Genomic DNA, 14507 nt, shown 5'->3' with positions numbered 1-14507 from the left:
CACATGTTTGTCCCAGTTATGTTTTTTTTTCTTTTGCCGTTCGTATTGCTACTGTAGAAAAACAGTTTACTTATGGACGACGCAGTAAATATTTAAACAAATAACTGGTACTCCTACCGTTCCGATTTGAGGAAGTATTGGTAGTCCCTTTGCTCGTATTAGTGTTCATTTTTTATTAGTAATGGGTTCTTGAGACAATAGCAGTATTTCCATGATTTTCGAACCCTCATCAAGACAATTATGTGGAATGAGGAAGTTAAACACCTTAGTTGTGACTAGTTTCTCTGTTTTTCTCACCAGCTGCAACACATGATCATTGTGTGGGTCGTCTATGTGGTGCTGCTGCATCTCACTTTCGTCTGTTACACAGTAATACGAGTTGTTGTTATTCTTACCGCTACCAGCTGTGACTCCAGTCGTCTCTGCTTTTGTGTAGTAAGTACAATTCAAGAACGTTTTTGTTGGTAACTCTTCTTTCACAAAACTACGGGGGGTATGGATTGCTTTTTCATGAAAATCGGGCAGAAAAATTTGTTTGGATAACTAACACACACACAGCTAGTTTGCTCTCTTCCATGCACTGCGCCCTTCCCTTTCCCTTTTATCTTTTCAAACGCTTTAGTAGGCAATCTTTTGCTTATTACTAATAACTACTAAAGTGGAATACTCAACTCAGTACTGTTGTTACCGATTAAAACCCTCGTAAAAACTGTTTTTGTTTGGCAAATTCTGCACGATCGATTTCTTTCTTTCTATTGCAAAAAGGGAACAAAGAACCCTTGGAATTATGGGGTGAGTAATCGTAGAGGCACTAATTAGCTAGACTGAGGTAGCATCCTGAAGGAGGGTTTGAAAGTCACGTCCGGCCGTCACAGACATTATCGTGCTCTATGCTTTGTGAATTAATTGTTTCTTCCTTTTTTCTTTTTTTTTTTTGAGAGAATCCTAAGTTTTCTTGAAATCTTTTTGCTCCCGCCCTTTCCTACACGTCTCACACTGTTTCAGGAGATTAGAGAAAAGTGGCTAGAGCAATTTCCTTTTTGTTGGTGCTGCATGACGAAAAGTATTTTTGTGCCTTTGCTTTTGGATATATTAGTTTTCCTACTACTAGGCAGTAGTCCTAGAATTTCTCGCTTTAAATCCGTCATCTCAATTGTTGTGCGGTAACGAGTAATTTTTTGCCTTGTATTATTATTGATCATTAGGTCACACATCGCCACATCGTTGTTCAGATATCAGGACTTTGGAAATGTCATTCCTAGTATTATTTTCATCATTGTTCACCGAAATTTTACGTTTGCTAGTGTTGATCACAGAGGATCATATATGAAAATCTTAATTTGATCGCCTGTTAATTAGTGGTTGCCATGACACTGTCATTCTTGAAAATAACGTTCACGGAGATCCGATTTGCATTCCAGCTTCGATATCATATTACTTGCACAATTTTCGACTACTAGTTCCTAGTTTGTGGTGAAATTAGTAGTTGATGTGTTCGTTCACGTTGTATCATACGATAGAGGTAAGAAACAAAGTAATTGGTTCATTGATGTTTGAGTTAATACGAGGTTTCATCTGAACCATTTCAAAAGTGTTGTCAATAATATCTGCATGTAAAATAATGGATTTGTACAAGCCAAATGAGACAGAGACAGAGAGAGAGAGAAACCTGAGAAAACATAATGCTAGTGGTTGCTCAGTGAATTATTCCATGCTTATTGATGGTCGGTTGAACTAAAAGTGCACATGTCTACAAATTAGGCAGTGATGCAGTGGCTCGTGCACTTGCTTGCTGTCCATTTACCTCTTTAAGTTACTCTTTTTCTAAATGGTCGTTATTGTCATATTTGCTAAGATTAGAATCACTTCGATGGACGTTGTTTCTCCAGCGCCTCCGAATCGTGAGAGGCATCCAGCTCTGCAGCCAAAACAAATGTGTGCCAACAAGTTTGTCTATTTGTATTGCGGTCGTTCATTGTTTTGTGTTCTGTTGTTCCTCATCTACTTGTTCTAATGGGGTTTTCCGTCGTTACTTTTTGGTCTTGATGTCAACGTGTTTTTCATGAATACTAAGCAGTTCTCGTTATATCGACCTCGCCCAGAAAGGACTGAGACGAAATTAGTTCCTGGTATGAAAATCTGAGAATTACTTCTGGATTCGTTAGTGCTATTAATTCTTTTGGGATTAAGCTGTAATAAACTCGTTTTTTGTCTTGCACGCATATTATATTATTTTAGGGTTTAATCCTATATTCAGTAGTTATGTCGCCATGGTATGAATGTCCGTTTTTTTTTTCCCTTCGTTTGAATAGTCTAAGTAAATAGGAATAAGTGCCTTTACAGGTTCAACAGTGAGTTTGGCACGATAAGAGTTTTATGACGTTGTTAATGGTTGATACGCATGTTTAGACGGGCCCGTTTCTGTACGATTTATGGCATCCATAATCGTGAGAGTACATCAATGGAATAATTGTAGTTCTGTCATATTTCACTTGCAAACGTGCAATGTACCATGAGTTTACAGTTCTTAGCTAAGTAGGAAAACTTGATATAATCCTTTCATCTTACCTTCCCATATCTAAACGGGATAACAAGACACCGAAAATCTCATTAAAGCAAGAAATGTTTTTGTTATTTTGCCGAATCACCTTCTTAGACTTTTGTAAATGTACTGAGATGTAATCCTTGGAATAACGATCATAGAACCTTGAACTTATGTGTTTTCGCGAGATGTGTTCTTTCCAGCTGTTTTAGTTTCTAAGGGAGGTTCAGTCTTTTTAAAGAATAACATAGAAGCTAGCTTACTAATTATATTTCACTATCTTTTTTTTCTGTCCTCTACGCTGTTTCCTGAAACTGAAATAAACCGCTTACTGTTAATGGGAAGAGAGAGTGTGTTTTTATTAGTAGATTTTTGATTTTGAGAAGTGCTTTTCTGACGGATATTGGGGTTTTTTTCATACGTCAACTGAGTTTCGGATCTACTCTTGATTGTAAATGACCATGAGTTGTAGTTTGAGTTACTGTCACTAATATCAGCTAAAGAATCTGATTCATCTTACGTTCCCATCAGATTTAGACACTTTTCTAAACGGCGAACTAATTATAACATATAATTATTCAGCTGTAAAATCATCGTGTGATGGGAATCTATGTGACATTTCTCATGTGTTAACGTCTCGGATTCCTCCAGAAAAGCGTTTTCTTCGCCCCCCTCTAAGAACGTACTTGTGAAGAAGCTTCTCACCACTTCGACGTAAATATTCGTCCATCTCCGATATGTGGAAGAGGCTTGGCTGCTTTGTTACACTGGATAGATGCAATGGATGTGATCGGACTTTTTGATTGCTCATTCCTTTAACACTGCATGAAACATCAATCGGATTTGTTTTGATGCTTTTTCAGTCGAATGTCGTACTTGTATATTTGAATTCATCAATATTTTTCTTGTTTAAAGTCTTCGTTTTCAGGGAACAAGAATGGCACACTCACAATCAGTTTCGCCTTTACGTTCCCATTTAACTATCGGACCCCATTCGCAGTCCTTGCGAGGACCTTCACGAACACCTCAGGGACATGCACATACTTACAGCGTTAGGGAGAAATCTGTGGGAGAGGTAATCTTCGCAAACTCCTCTAACTTCTAAATGAATAGTAACAACATGGGTTTGTCCTCTATACCGGAATGTTTCGGGCTTTGTTGAGAGTTTTAGATTGTGATTGATTCGATTTCACTGAACCCATACGTAGTTGCAGAAGTTTCCATGTTGTTACACTTTTCGGATTGGTGTGTTGGAAATTGAATTTGCTATTGATTCATTGAATTTGACATATAAAGGATATAATATGTCACTGAGAAAGCCTTTGGTGGAGAATTTTGAATGACTATCCTTCGAGGTAGCAGTGTATGAGTTTTTCTTCAGGTCGAACATGGAAAATTTTCAGTTCTGTAAGAAATTTTATTATTTCCTTTGAATTCTATTCAAATTCTGTTGCAATTCAAAATGCTTATTTACTTATAGAAGTAGTCACAGAATTGGTTTCGTGCAGTCGTTTCTTCTACTTAAGTGCAAGCTTTCTCTTTCATAGCAGTGAGGTTTGAATTAGTGATTTTTCGAAGTATTTTCAAAGAGGGGTTTGATTCTCGTTGCTGCTATGTTCAAATGAACTTTAAATTCTGTGCGTTTCATAGCAATTTTGCGAATATCTGTGAATTTTACTGAATGCGTTAATCTCGCACAAAACATTCAAGATTTTCGCATCATCGAATCCACTTTCGTGTTCGAGTCACATCTCAGAGCTGTATTGATTATTGATCTCGTTCCAAGGAAGTCTCATGGTATTGATGGGTTTATTCTCAGTTGACTTGTTTTGACTTTTGTTTCCGTACTGGTTTTTTTCTCTGCACGACAACATGAAATAAGTTCTTTTCCCAAGTTTAAATTGGAAATGATAATGACATTCTTCGCTATTTTTCTTTTTTTAATGTTTATTATCAGCTGGTCAGAATAAATCAGTCTCTTTCCTATCTCTGAGAGCTTTCTTTGAGGATCAAATTATCTATTAAATTATGCATTTGTTCGTGTTGTCCCAACTATTAGTGTAGTGTTATCTTTTTTAGATCCTCCATTATGAAGCAGATTCATACGCTCGTCTGCTCCAAATGAATCAATGCTATGAAGCCATGCCAACGTCAAGCAAAATGGTAGTATTTGATACCGAATTGGTGTTATGGAAAGCTTTCAACGGCCTTGTTTATCAAAGTGAGCATATTTTCTTGTGACTTCCGTTGCTTTTTTGAAATTGGTGATGTGACTTCCAACAAAAGCATCATAATTGCGTGATGCAGCCGTCGTATAATTAGTATCATGAGGGAAGGGATTTAAATAGTGATGCAAGAACTTCTTATACTTACCCAGTTTTTTTTTTTTGTTTGCGTTGTTATATAGTTGGAGCTAGATGTGTTCTACAGGATGAGCGAGACAGATTTCCCCCGACACATGCTTCCTTTTCCCTGTTCCTTGCTCTGATCGAAAGCGTGTAGCACGAGGGGTGTTGAATACGTTTGAATGGTATTTAATCTTCGTGAACCTACAGAATAGCTTTCTATTTCTACTTCGTAACTGCTGACATATTCAATTCCTTATGAATCCTGTAATTGTCAGGTCTCGTTCAATCTTCTCTGATTCCTCTTCGCTGAGCTTGTAATGTGTCCGAAGTCGTTTGCAATGCCCCTGAAATCAGAGTATTTTTCCGGCCATTCGTTCTGCTTCGTCTCCTTCATTTCAGGAACTGAAATGAATATTCTTCATGATAAACAGCATTTAGTTTTGATAAATCTTCAAGTTACTGCAATCTGAAAGTGAAGAATTGACTATATGCCGTCTAATTAGCCTTTTTCTTTCCCTAATTCCAAGTTACAGGAAAGACATAATACATTAGACGAAGTCGGGTCAAAACGACATGAATCACGAGTGTAGTTGTGGTGCATTTGCGTACGCGCTCGGAACGTCGCGGTGTAGGCAGCAGCTGGAACCGAAGTGGGGCCATCACAAACTGCAGCAATGGATGGTGCCGGCAAGAGTTTCACCACGCTCCCAGCCGCTACGCTCCACCGAAGCGCCTAGAGAGAACCCGCGTACGCGATTGCGTACGTGCTTCATGTTGTTTGACCCTACTATAAGTTTACAGCGATGCAGAGTGAAATATTCTGATATTATTCCGGAAATAGTTTAGTCGAAACGACCTGAAGCTCGGTGGAATGCCGAAAGCGACTGCGCTCGGCGCAGTGGAACGTAGCAGCATGGATCGATGGGGGACTGTTTGTAGCACCACTCAGCGCTGCAGGCCGAGCGAAACTATCGATGGTCCCATTCCGACTATAATCGCTAGCGCTACCGATTACGCAACTATACCGAACTTCAGACCATTCCGGCTCTTCCGATCAGACTACAGTTGACGTGTTGTTGGTGCTGCTTTAGAATTTGCGTACGAACTTGTCTGCGATTAGCTTTTTCAACCATGATCAAAGCTTTCTTTGAAGATTTGTGCCTAGGTTCATTACTTGAAATATATTTGAACTCTGATGACAGTCAAGGTCATTCCGCATTTAAATCGATCTTACAATTTGGCACTCAATACGTAATGTGTCCATTCATAATCTGCTTAAGTCGAAAATATGCAGTGACCGTCTTTTCTAAAAGTGAATTTTTGATCTTGCCGCGTTCTTGGATGGTATTTGTAAAATATGACATGAGAGTTCGGAAAGAGAACATTCGTGTTGGGATGTAAGAGTGGCAATGAGATTTGAGAGTACGAAGAAGAATTCGAAAATAGTCATAATGAAGAAGCGAAATTTCTCTCAAAAGGTGATATCCTTGGAATGTGATAAATGTTCACGCGACGAAAAGCCATGGACAGCTGTCACAAACAAAGACTGGATCCCGCACCTCATCAGACGACATCACAAATTCGACTGACTTAAGGGATTAGTATTGATATTGGGATGTTTATTTCTTTAGTAACCACTAATTATACACTTCACTTGGAGAGTCTTTCTTACGCTTCAACGAGGCATTCTTCTTGGCACCCCAAGTTTGGGGAGAAAAGGTTATCGATTGTGGCTTTAATATAATTGTAGACTTCGGTCTTTGAAGTACATTTCCCTTCGTCTTACTTTACTTTGATTTTAATAAGGTCTTATTTCCTTGTTTCAGATACTCGACATGTACTGTTATCAAATGGCGAACAAGGAGGATTAATTACGGGAATTCTTTCAGTTACTGATTTTATACGGGTTATGCTCCGGCTACATAGGTGACAAAAGTTTGATGACATTTCAAGGAAAACGAGGATTTCCAATGTATGTTTTTCTTTAAAGGGAGCGAGGAAATTCTGATGCCTTAGCTGATGAAAAGGAAGATATAGGAAAGCTGACGATCCAGAAATACAGAGGTTCGATTGTGAAGATTTCGCCATAAAATTAACTGTTATACGTTGAATTTGTTCTCAAACTCTTAAAAAGTTTGATCTTTTCCTTCCAGAATTAGTTCAAAAAGAAGGAAAGCTCAAAGAATTAGTGTATATCAATGCAAATAGCAGGTGGGTTCGCTTCGTAATAAGATATTTTTCCCAGTAATGGTCACTTTATTTTAAGCTTACTCGAAGCAGCTCGATTACTTGCCCAACATCGTATCCATCGTTTACCCGTCCTCGATCCTGAGTCTGGTAGCCCTCTATTCATACTCACTCACAAACGACTACTCAAATTTCTGTGGTGCTTTGTAAGTTTGTTGGAATCTTTTCATGCCGAGAGTTGTATCTGAACATGGTCTCTAATGCATTCTGTCAGGGTCAACAGTATTCTCAGCCAGACTTCCATATCCGAACTGCAAGAGATCTGAATGTTGGCTCCTGGGTTGGAATACGTGTAGTTCGTTCTTTTTTCTTTTCTTTTCTTTTCTTTTCTTTCTTCTCTTTTCTTTCCTTCTTCTGCTGTTTTCAGATTCATTTTAGTTGACAACAGTAATAATTTGGCCTTTCTTCAATATTATATGCCTATTTACTGTCTTAGCTCGTAGCACTATTACACTGTTAGCTTTTTTGTAGGTGTTTCCGGATACTCCTTTAACAGACTGCTTGGATATTCTTTTAAACAAAGGTGTGTCGGGTGTACCTGTCGTCGAACGAGATACTTTCAAGTTAGTCTTTTTTTTACGATATCGTGTAATACCTCCCAGAATTTCCCACTTTTTCCAGGGTTGTTGATATGTATTCCCGCTTCGACGCAGTTGGTATCGCTCTAGAAGAGGACGCTGAAAGCTTAGATGTCACAGTTGTGCAAGCTTTAAAATTCAAAAACATAGGCAGGGTATGCTTTTTTTCTATTTGTTTTCCTGTTTTTTTTTTGAGATTACCGTTTTCATCCAGGATTCTCAGAGTGAGAAGGATCGCGTGGTCTCTGTTCGGGACACGGATACTCTCTGGAAGGCCATCACAGTACTCGTGGAACGAAATGTACATCGTTTATGTGCTGTCAATGAGAAAGGTGCTATTGAGGTCAGTTTCCGCGTGTTCTAGGTGGAAAACGTACATCTATTGAAGGGAACCATATTGCTTTGCCCGAGATCCGCTTCATACTGATATATTACTAAAAAAAAGTACCACTACTAAAGTAAAGTACTACTAAAAGTTTAGAAAAAGAGAAACAAATCTGTGGAACTGTTTCTATTAAAAACCATATTTGCTGAAATACCCCGTACAGGCATCTGGATAACATAACAAGAACATGATTGCTTATATACCTCATCAATAACGTCGGAATAGAATGGCTCTTTTTTCTGAAGAATTTTGGAGTAGTAGCAGCGCTGTAGAGCAGTTTTAGCTGGGAGCGAAAATTCTTTCAAGATTCTCAACGATTTTTCTGTGATTTTTCAAGCGTTCTGCGGCTTCAAAATTAACGAGGTCTCTTTAACTGTATTCTCCTTTTTCGTATGAAGAATGCTACATTTTTAGCTTTTTACTCGATATATTCGATACAAAGTCGGTTGGAAGTTCCAGTAATCCCATATGTGTGCAACAAAGCACTAAAAGTTGCACTTTATAGCTAAAAATGATTCAATTTCTGAGTAGTTTGCGCCTTTCCACAAGGGAAAACAAGGGAAAAGGGAAAACAAACAACCCAACAAGACCAAACCATTACGATATTTGGAAGTTGCTGTTATTTTCCAACCCGTAATGCTTCTTACTGTTGTTTAGGGGATTATTTCATTATCTGACGTCATCAATCATATGGTGGTAAAGCCTGGAGCAAATTTAAAGCCCATACGTGCACCACCAAGGCATCACTCTTATCACACAGTCGAACAAAACGAAAAGGTGGGTAGAATGGTTCCTAGAAAGCCTCATTCAGTCAGCTCCATTTTTTATAGAGCCTGTAGTAACCCCACATTTGTTCTTACTGTGTTTACAGGAATTGCGCCATCGACTGCAGGACAGCGCAATGCTACTAGAAGATACTGCAACGGGAAAGCTGCAGAAAGATTTTAATAATATGACTATTCGCTAAATGGAAGTATCTCATTTAGGAGTTGATTGCGTTATTTGCAGCTTTCTTTTTAATAAGTGATCTGTATTGTGGATGAAAGAGGTCGGAAAGCGACCTCTGAAGTCTCATTATCAGCCAGGATTTTTATTGTTTTTCGTATTTTGCAGGAACACTGCTCTGTTCCATACTCTCCTAGTATTTCATCTCTACTTCTTTCTAATTCTATTTTATATGGTTCTAAAATGTGATAATGCCGTATTATGTGCCAGAATTTAAATTTGTCGTCTACTTTTTTCAATTCCGAACTTGCATATATACATGTACAGCCTAGAAGTTATTGTATATTACTGGTTTCGTGACAGAAACGCCAAGCGTGATACAAACTTAGTGATTTATGATTCGTAAGTCGTACATTTCAGGTTCGTGTTGACCAAAAACGCATCAATACTGATTATAATTCATGTGTGTAGGTTAAGGATTCCTTCAACACCTATTATTGTACAAATGAAGATTCGTGACTTTTACTTCCACTGCTTATGAGAGAAATCTCCGAGAAATTAGTTTTGATGTGGTTTCGTTTTCGCATTGCTTATAACCGAGTGATTCGTCGACCATGAAAAAACCTTCGACAGCGTTGAAACGAACGAATTGCCGTTAGCCCTGGTCGATCAAGGTGTGGAATCGTCATATGTGAGGACATTAGGAGAATCGACGATAGATGGACTTTAAAAACGTTACACTAAACGTCCTCGAGAGACCGCCAACGAGATGTGTGGATTTGTTCGATTTGTTCACTGCACGGATAGACCGGGGAAGAGTTCTGTTGAATACAGCTCAAGGATCTCGTCAACGTCACTCACGAAGCTTGTGTTGATCATGGAGGACAAATGCGGGAGAAAAGAACGAGTGGAAATGATGCTTGACACTGCAAGTGCAGCGAGAACGGGCCATCTGAGTGAATAAATAAGTGTGACTGGGTGTAAGACACGAAATGAACTTCGGTTGCAAGGGAAAGATTGATGAAGAGAATTGATGAATGGATGACGTATTCGAATCGAACTGCAAAGGAAAGAGTCACCTTCGTAGGTGTATTTGTTTAAATTGCAAAATTACTAGGAATAAAGAGTTTAGTATCATACTTTCGAAGTTGTATAACAAATGAGACGAACATATTTAGGACAGCCGTAAGGGTGACAACTGATATCCAGGAGCGAATCAATGCGATTAACCTAGCGTAATGGGTCGCGATTTCTAACGGTTATACTTCTAATGTACCGCGAAGCCCAGGTCGAAGTGGACTATCGAGAATTGCAACAATGAGTGGAGCTGACAAGGGTCCCATTACGATCCTAACTGCTACGCTTCACTGCGCCGCTTCGAGCGAAGCCGCTTGAGCAACCGTAGCGCGGCTCATCTCGTTACAATCCGACTATAACTTCGACTAGAGCGGCAAGAACAGCTGCAACAAGTTTCACCGTATCGTTGTGGTCCCACCATGCCTGTTTTTGCTGGTCCTTCTCGTACTGAATGCGATCAGACGTTTGAGTATGCGCTATGAACGCGCAAGAGCCGTATGTCTTGTACAGTTGAATGTTGGAAGTAACTTAGATCCTCCAGAAAGGGGTTGTCGTCCAGCACACCGCCAATGCCCAATCATGTAGGTCAAATGCCTAGAGGGAGCATGGAATCTTTGGTAACATTCCGCTTCTTTGTGTTGAACTGACCGAGACCATCACTATCGAACATATCAGCATCCTGGGGTTAGGGCATACTTAAAAGTCTTTATAAGGTCACTCAGTGATCAACGTGTGCCATAGATCAAAGAATATCAATCAATGGCCGAACGAAAACCCAGCGATGCATTCTCGAGCGATCCCAGCCCTCGAATTTTGCCTCTCACCTGATCCTTTTTGTTTGTTGTTATCTGTGAGCCCATTTGTCGCTACAATACCTTCCATTAATCTATTTTCTAAACGTTTTCAGTATATTCCACTATACTAGTGGCAGAGTGCTTGGTTACAAACAGCACGTTTTCCTCAAATTGTTCGGTCCACTGATACCTTCTTCATCCGGACTGTCTTATATCGAAACATCGAATAGTTCCAGCATTCCTCTGTTTTTTCAATGTATGGAATTGCTAGAGCGGAATCTAATTTTGGGAATAAGATTTCTTCAGAACACTTTTTTTGCTCTACTAAGAACGTTAACATGGTGTTTTGTTCTTTTTTTTTTCAAAAACCTTCAATTAATTGACTTTTTATAAAGACTAGAAATATTCTACAATCTCCTTAAATGAGCGTGCAGGATTTCTACAATCCCTCAATAACAATGCACTTACTCATTTTCTTCTCAAGAGTTCATATGTGGTAACAGAAATGTAAAATGCCCTTTCTAAAAATGATAAGGGAATAATTATTCTGGAATTGCCCCGTTCACATTCCAGTTTTTTTTTTCATCAACTGGAGACCGTACAATGATGTCGCCTACATCCTCCTGGTTGGAATTCGAAAAACTTTCAACTCCGGTGAGATTTTTGATTTTTTAAATTTTTCTTTAATGAGAAAGTAATAATCGTCCTTGTAACGTTCAATTGTAGGATTCTTGTCTGCCTGATCGTGATCTGCTTGCCCGTCTTCTTATGTCAAATTCATGTTACGAAGCAATGCCTGTATCCGGTCGCTTAACTATTTTCGACCAAAAACTTCTAATGTGGGACGCTTTCATGCTTCTCGTGAATAGTGGTGAGGAATCATACTATTATCACAAACATTACGTATAACTGTTCAGATTATTGTAATTAATGCAAAATCTCTTTCTTTCGTAAGCTGCATCAATTTTCATTTAGAATCTCGTCATGTTCTTCTCAGCGACTCAGAGCATGACAGCGCTATTACTGGAATACTGTCTGTGACCGACTTCATTCGAGTAATTATCAAAATGTTTCGGTGAGGTTCTTTATTTCCTGATATCAACTTTTACAATTCTTTTGGATTCTGCTTTTTCAGCGAAAAGGACTCTGCTATGGATATAAAGATCAATGACCTCGGTGTAATGACAATAAAACAGTTTCGAGGTAATTGCTTATGTTACCACACTTTTTATCGTGATATATCAATTTCTCAATTCAGAACTTGTGCACAAGGCGGGAAAATTACGGAAGCTAGTGTCGATTAGTGTTGAAAATAGGTACGGAGAGTGCCTTTTTCTATTTCTTTTTTTTTGAATTTTTCTCCTTCGTATTGTTACTTTGTTACTAACTAGTCCTCTTTAATGGTTACTAATCCTAATCGTTGTTTAAGTCTGCTGGATGCTGTACGCATATTATCAGCCTATCGTGTTCATAGTCTTCCCGTACTTGATCCGTTAGCAGGGAATCCAGTCGCTGTTCTTACTCATAAACGCATATTAAAGTTTATATGGGCTTTTGTAAGTTGAAATGTCTTTTAGAATCCTAAATATTCGTATTTTTATTTACAAATACAGGTTGAAATTACCTGCGTTTTTTATTCCAGGGTCGGAAACTTTTCCATCCGGACCATTTTGCTATGTCGCCCAGAGAGCTCCATATCGGCACATGGTGTGGTGTTCGCGTTGTAGGGTTCATTTGCATTTCAAATGTTTCTCTTCTTCTAGCTACTTTTCTATTTCTTCGAGGTTTACCCTGATACGCTACTTATCGACTGCCTCGAGATATTGCTAAATCTAGGGGTATCTGGTGTGCCTGTAGTAGATCGCAACACTCACAAGTACGCATTTTTCTTTTTGTTACAACTGTTCAGATTAAATATACAAAAAAATGAGTGCGGTTAAGAGTTTTGGATGTATATTCCCGGTTTGATGCAATTGGAGTCGCTTTGCACAATGAAGGCCTCATGTTGCTCAATGCATCCGTAAAGGAAGCACTTAAATTCAAACATATCTGTCAGGTATATAGAATAGCTCCTGAAGACGGTTGGAATTAGCGTTACTTGCACTTTACGATAGTACTTACATAGTACAAATCTTGCGAAGAGTGATAGGCAGAAATTGGATAGAGGAAAAGCTGCATTTCCCTACACGCTGCTCATTTTTGTTTGATTTATGTTCATTATCCATATTCTTTTAAGTCTAACGCCATCTTCCCTGGAGCTTCTTCTCCCCAACTTTGTGATAGTCTTGAAAACAGGTAAACAGAAAAGCATATATTTGAAGAGTCGATGCGAGCGAGTAGTCTCTGTTCGAGAAAATGAGACCTTCTACTCAGTGATCTCTACTCTGGTCCATCACAAAGTTCATCGAGTATGTGTTGTCGATGAAAACCATGTGTTACAGGTGATTTTTTGAAAAAAAATTATGTGATCTTTTCATCACATCAGTGCGCATTCATAGTCGCCGATGAATGTGTTCAACCGGACCAACGCGACGCGTCGTTCGCAACGCGCGTTCTAGTCAAAGTTACATCGCTTACCCTGTTTAACATACTATGCTACTCACAGTCGTTTTCAAGAGAAGGTCGACTTGAGAAAGAAACAAAAGAACTCTGCTATGCAATTCACTTTTTTCTGATATTGTGTTTACGGGTCCTACTTTAGTCGAAATCGATAGATTTTTTCACGTGTCCGAATTGTTGTAAAATATCTTATGTCGTAGGGAATCATATCACTTTCGGACGTGCTGAAAGCTCTCGTTTTGGAGCCTGCAAAGTATATGAATCCTCGTTCAGCTGCTCCTAGACGCGTATCCCAGGAATCTTTCGACTTGTCCAACATGGTACACATTAGGATGATTTCTGTGTGGAAGCATCCACGGAAATTGTTGTTGCTATAATTTCAGGAATTATATATACGCTCGCTAAATGAAGCAGAGGAAGCGCATGAAGTGCCTGCAAAAACAACTTGAAATGAAAGGGATTGGAGTAGTTACTCGGATCTCGTATGTTGCTTCCAAATTATCTTTCGGCCACATTTTATTTACTCTATAGGTCTTTCTTTTTGTGTGCCTATCGAAGAAGAAGCATGGACCTCTTTATCAGTTATCTTAGAAATCTGTTGTCAAACAGCTCTACTGAATTCCAGGATATAGATCATATGAAAACAATAACATTCCCTTTCATTGTTATGTCTGCTCCTGTACCATTATGTTCTGAAATCCTGCTCTTTTCCTCTGCCACTGTATTGATCTCAGGTGATTGCCTTTGTTCTTCTATTTCTTTTGTTAAAGGTATTTATAAATTAGTTTTTCTTATACAGAGTTAGTTCGTTCTAACGGACTTCGTATTTTACTCCAATTGCTTTAAGTGGGGCTGGTACATTTAGTCGCCTTCAACTATTTATGGGATGAGATGCTACGTTTGATAGTCACCATTGTCCACGCATAATTTTCCAGATTTCTACAGCTTTTCTCTACGATAAAGAACTGTGGTTTTACTTGTGAGATTTTGCTTGTCCAGCTTTTGTTTTCTGATCCTAAACTTGTTACAAAA

At 38.8% G+C, this 14507-nt stretch overlaps 2 protein-coding genes across 4 annotated transcripts; both read left to right on the top strand.

The window, feature by feature from the left end:
• Nucleotides 1–309: 309 nt before the first annotated feature.
• On the top strand, nucleotides 310–9067 carry RB195_025999 (uncharacterized protein; the record flags this gene model as incomplete). 3 transcript variants are annotated; one of them, XM_064214350.1, is made up of 13 exons in its annotated part: nucleotides 310–435; nucleotides 3471–3617; nucleotides 4622–4763; nucleotides 6717–6816; nucleotides 6881–6954; nucleotides 7044–7101; nucleotides 7157–7283; nucleotides 7352–7432; nucleotides 7609–7700; nucleotides 7759–7870; nucleotides 7930–8058; nucleotides 8758–8877; nucleotides 8972–9067. In XM_064214350.1, the coding sequence occupies 13 exons, from the start codon at nucleotides 310–312 to the stop codon at nucleotides 9065–9067; spliced, it is 1404 nt and encodes a 467-aa protein (XP_064070231.1). The 3 variants fall into 3 exon arrangements, with proteins under 3 accessions (XP_064070231.1, XP_064070232.1, XP_064070233.1); XM_064214351.1 differs by lacking the exon at nucleotides 310–435 and having other exon boundaries at nucleotides 3480–3617; nucleotides 7939–8058; XM_064214352.1 differs by lacking the exon at nucleotides 310–435 and having other exon boundaries at nucleotides 3480–3617.
• Nucleotides 9068–11519: 2452 nt separating this feature from the next.
• Nucleotides 11520–13924, top strand: RB195_025998 (uncharacterized protein; the record flags this gene model as incomplete). The annotated part of the gene is made up of 12 exons (XM_064214349.1): nucleotides 11520–11570; nucleotides 11643–11787; nucleotides 11892–11991; nucleotides 12052–12119; nucleotides 12175–12232; nucleotides 12346–12472; nucleotides 12559–12639; nucleotides 12701–12792; nucleotides 12858–12972; nucleotides 13238–13357; nucleotides 13676–13795; nucleotides 13859–13924. The coding sequence occupies 12 exons, from the start codon at nucleotides 11520–11522 to the stop codon at nucleotides 13922–13924; spliced, it is 1143 nt and encodes a 380-aa protein (XP_064070230.1).
• Nucleotides 13925–14507: the final 583 nt, after the last annotated feature.

Source organism: Necator americanus, chromosome X (assembly GCF_031761385.1).
Source record: "Necator americanus strain Aroian chromosome X, whole genome shotgun sequence".
In the NCBI taxonomy this organism is placed as follows: domain Eukaryota; kingdom Metazoa; phylum Nematoda; class Chromadorea; order Rhabditida; family Ancylostomatidae; genus Necator; species Necator americanus.
The sequence above is the reverse complement of the archived record's forward strand: the minus strand, read 5'-3'. Positions and strand labels throughout refer to the sequence as shown.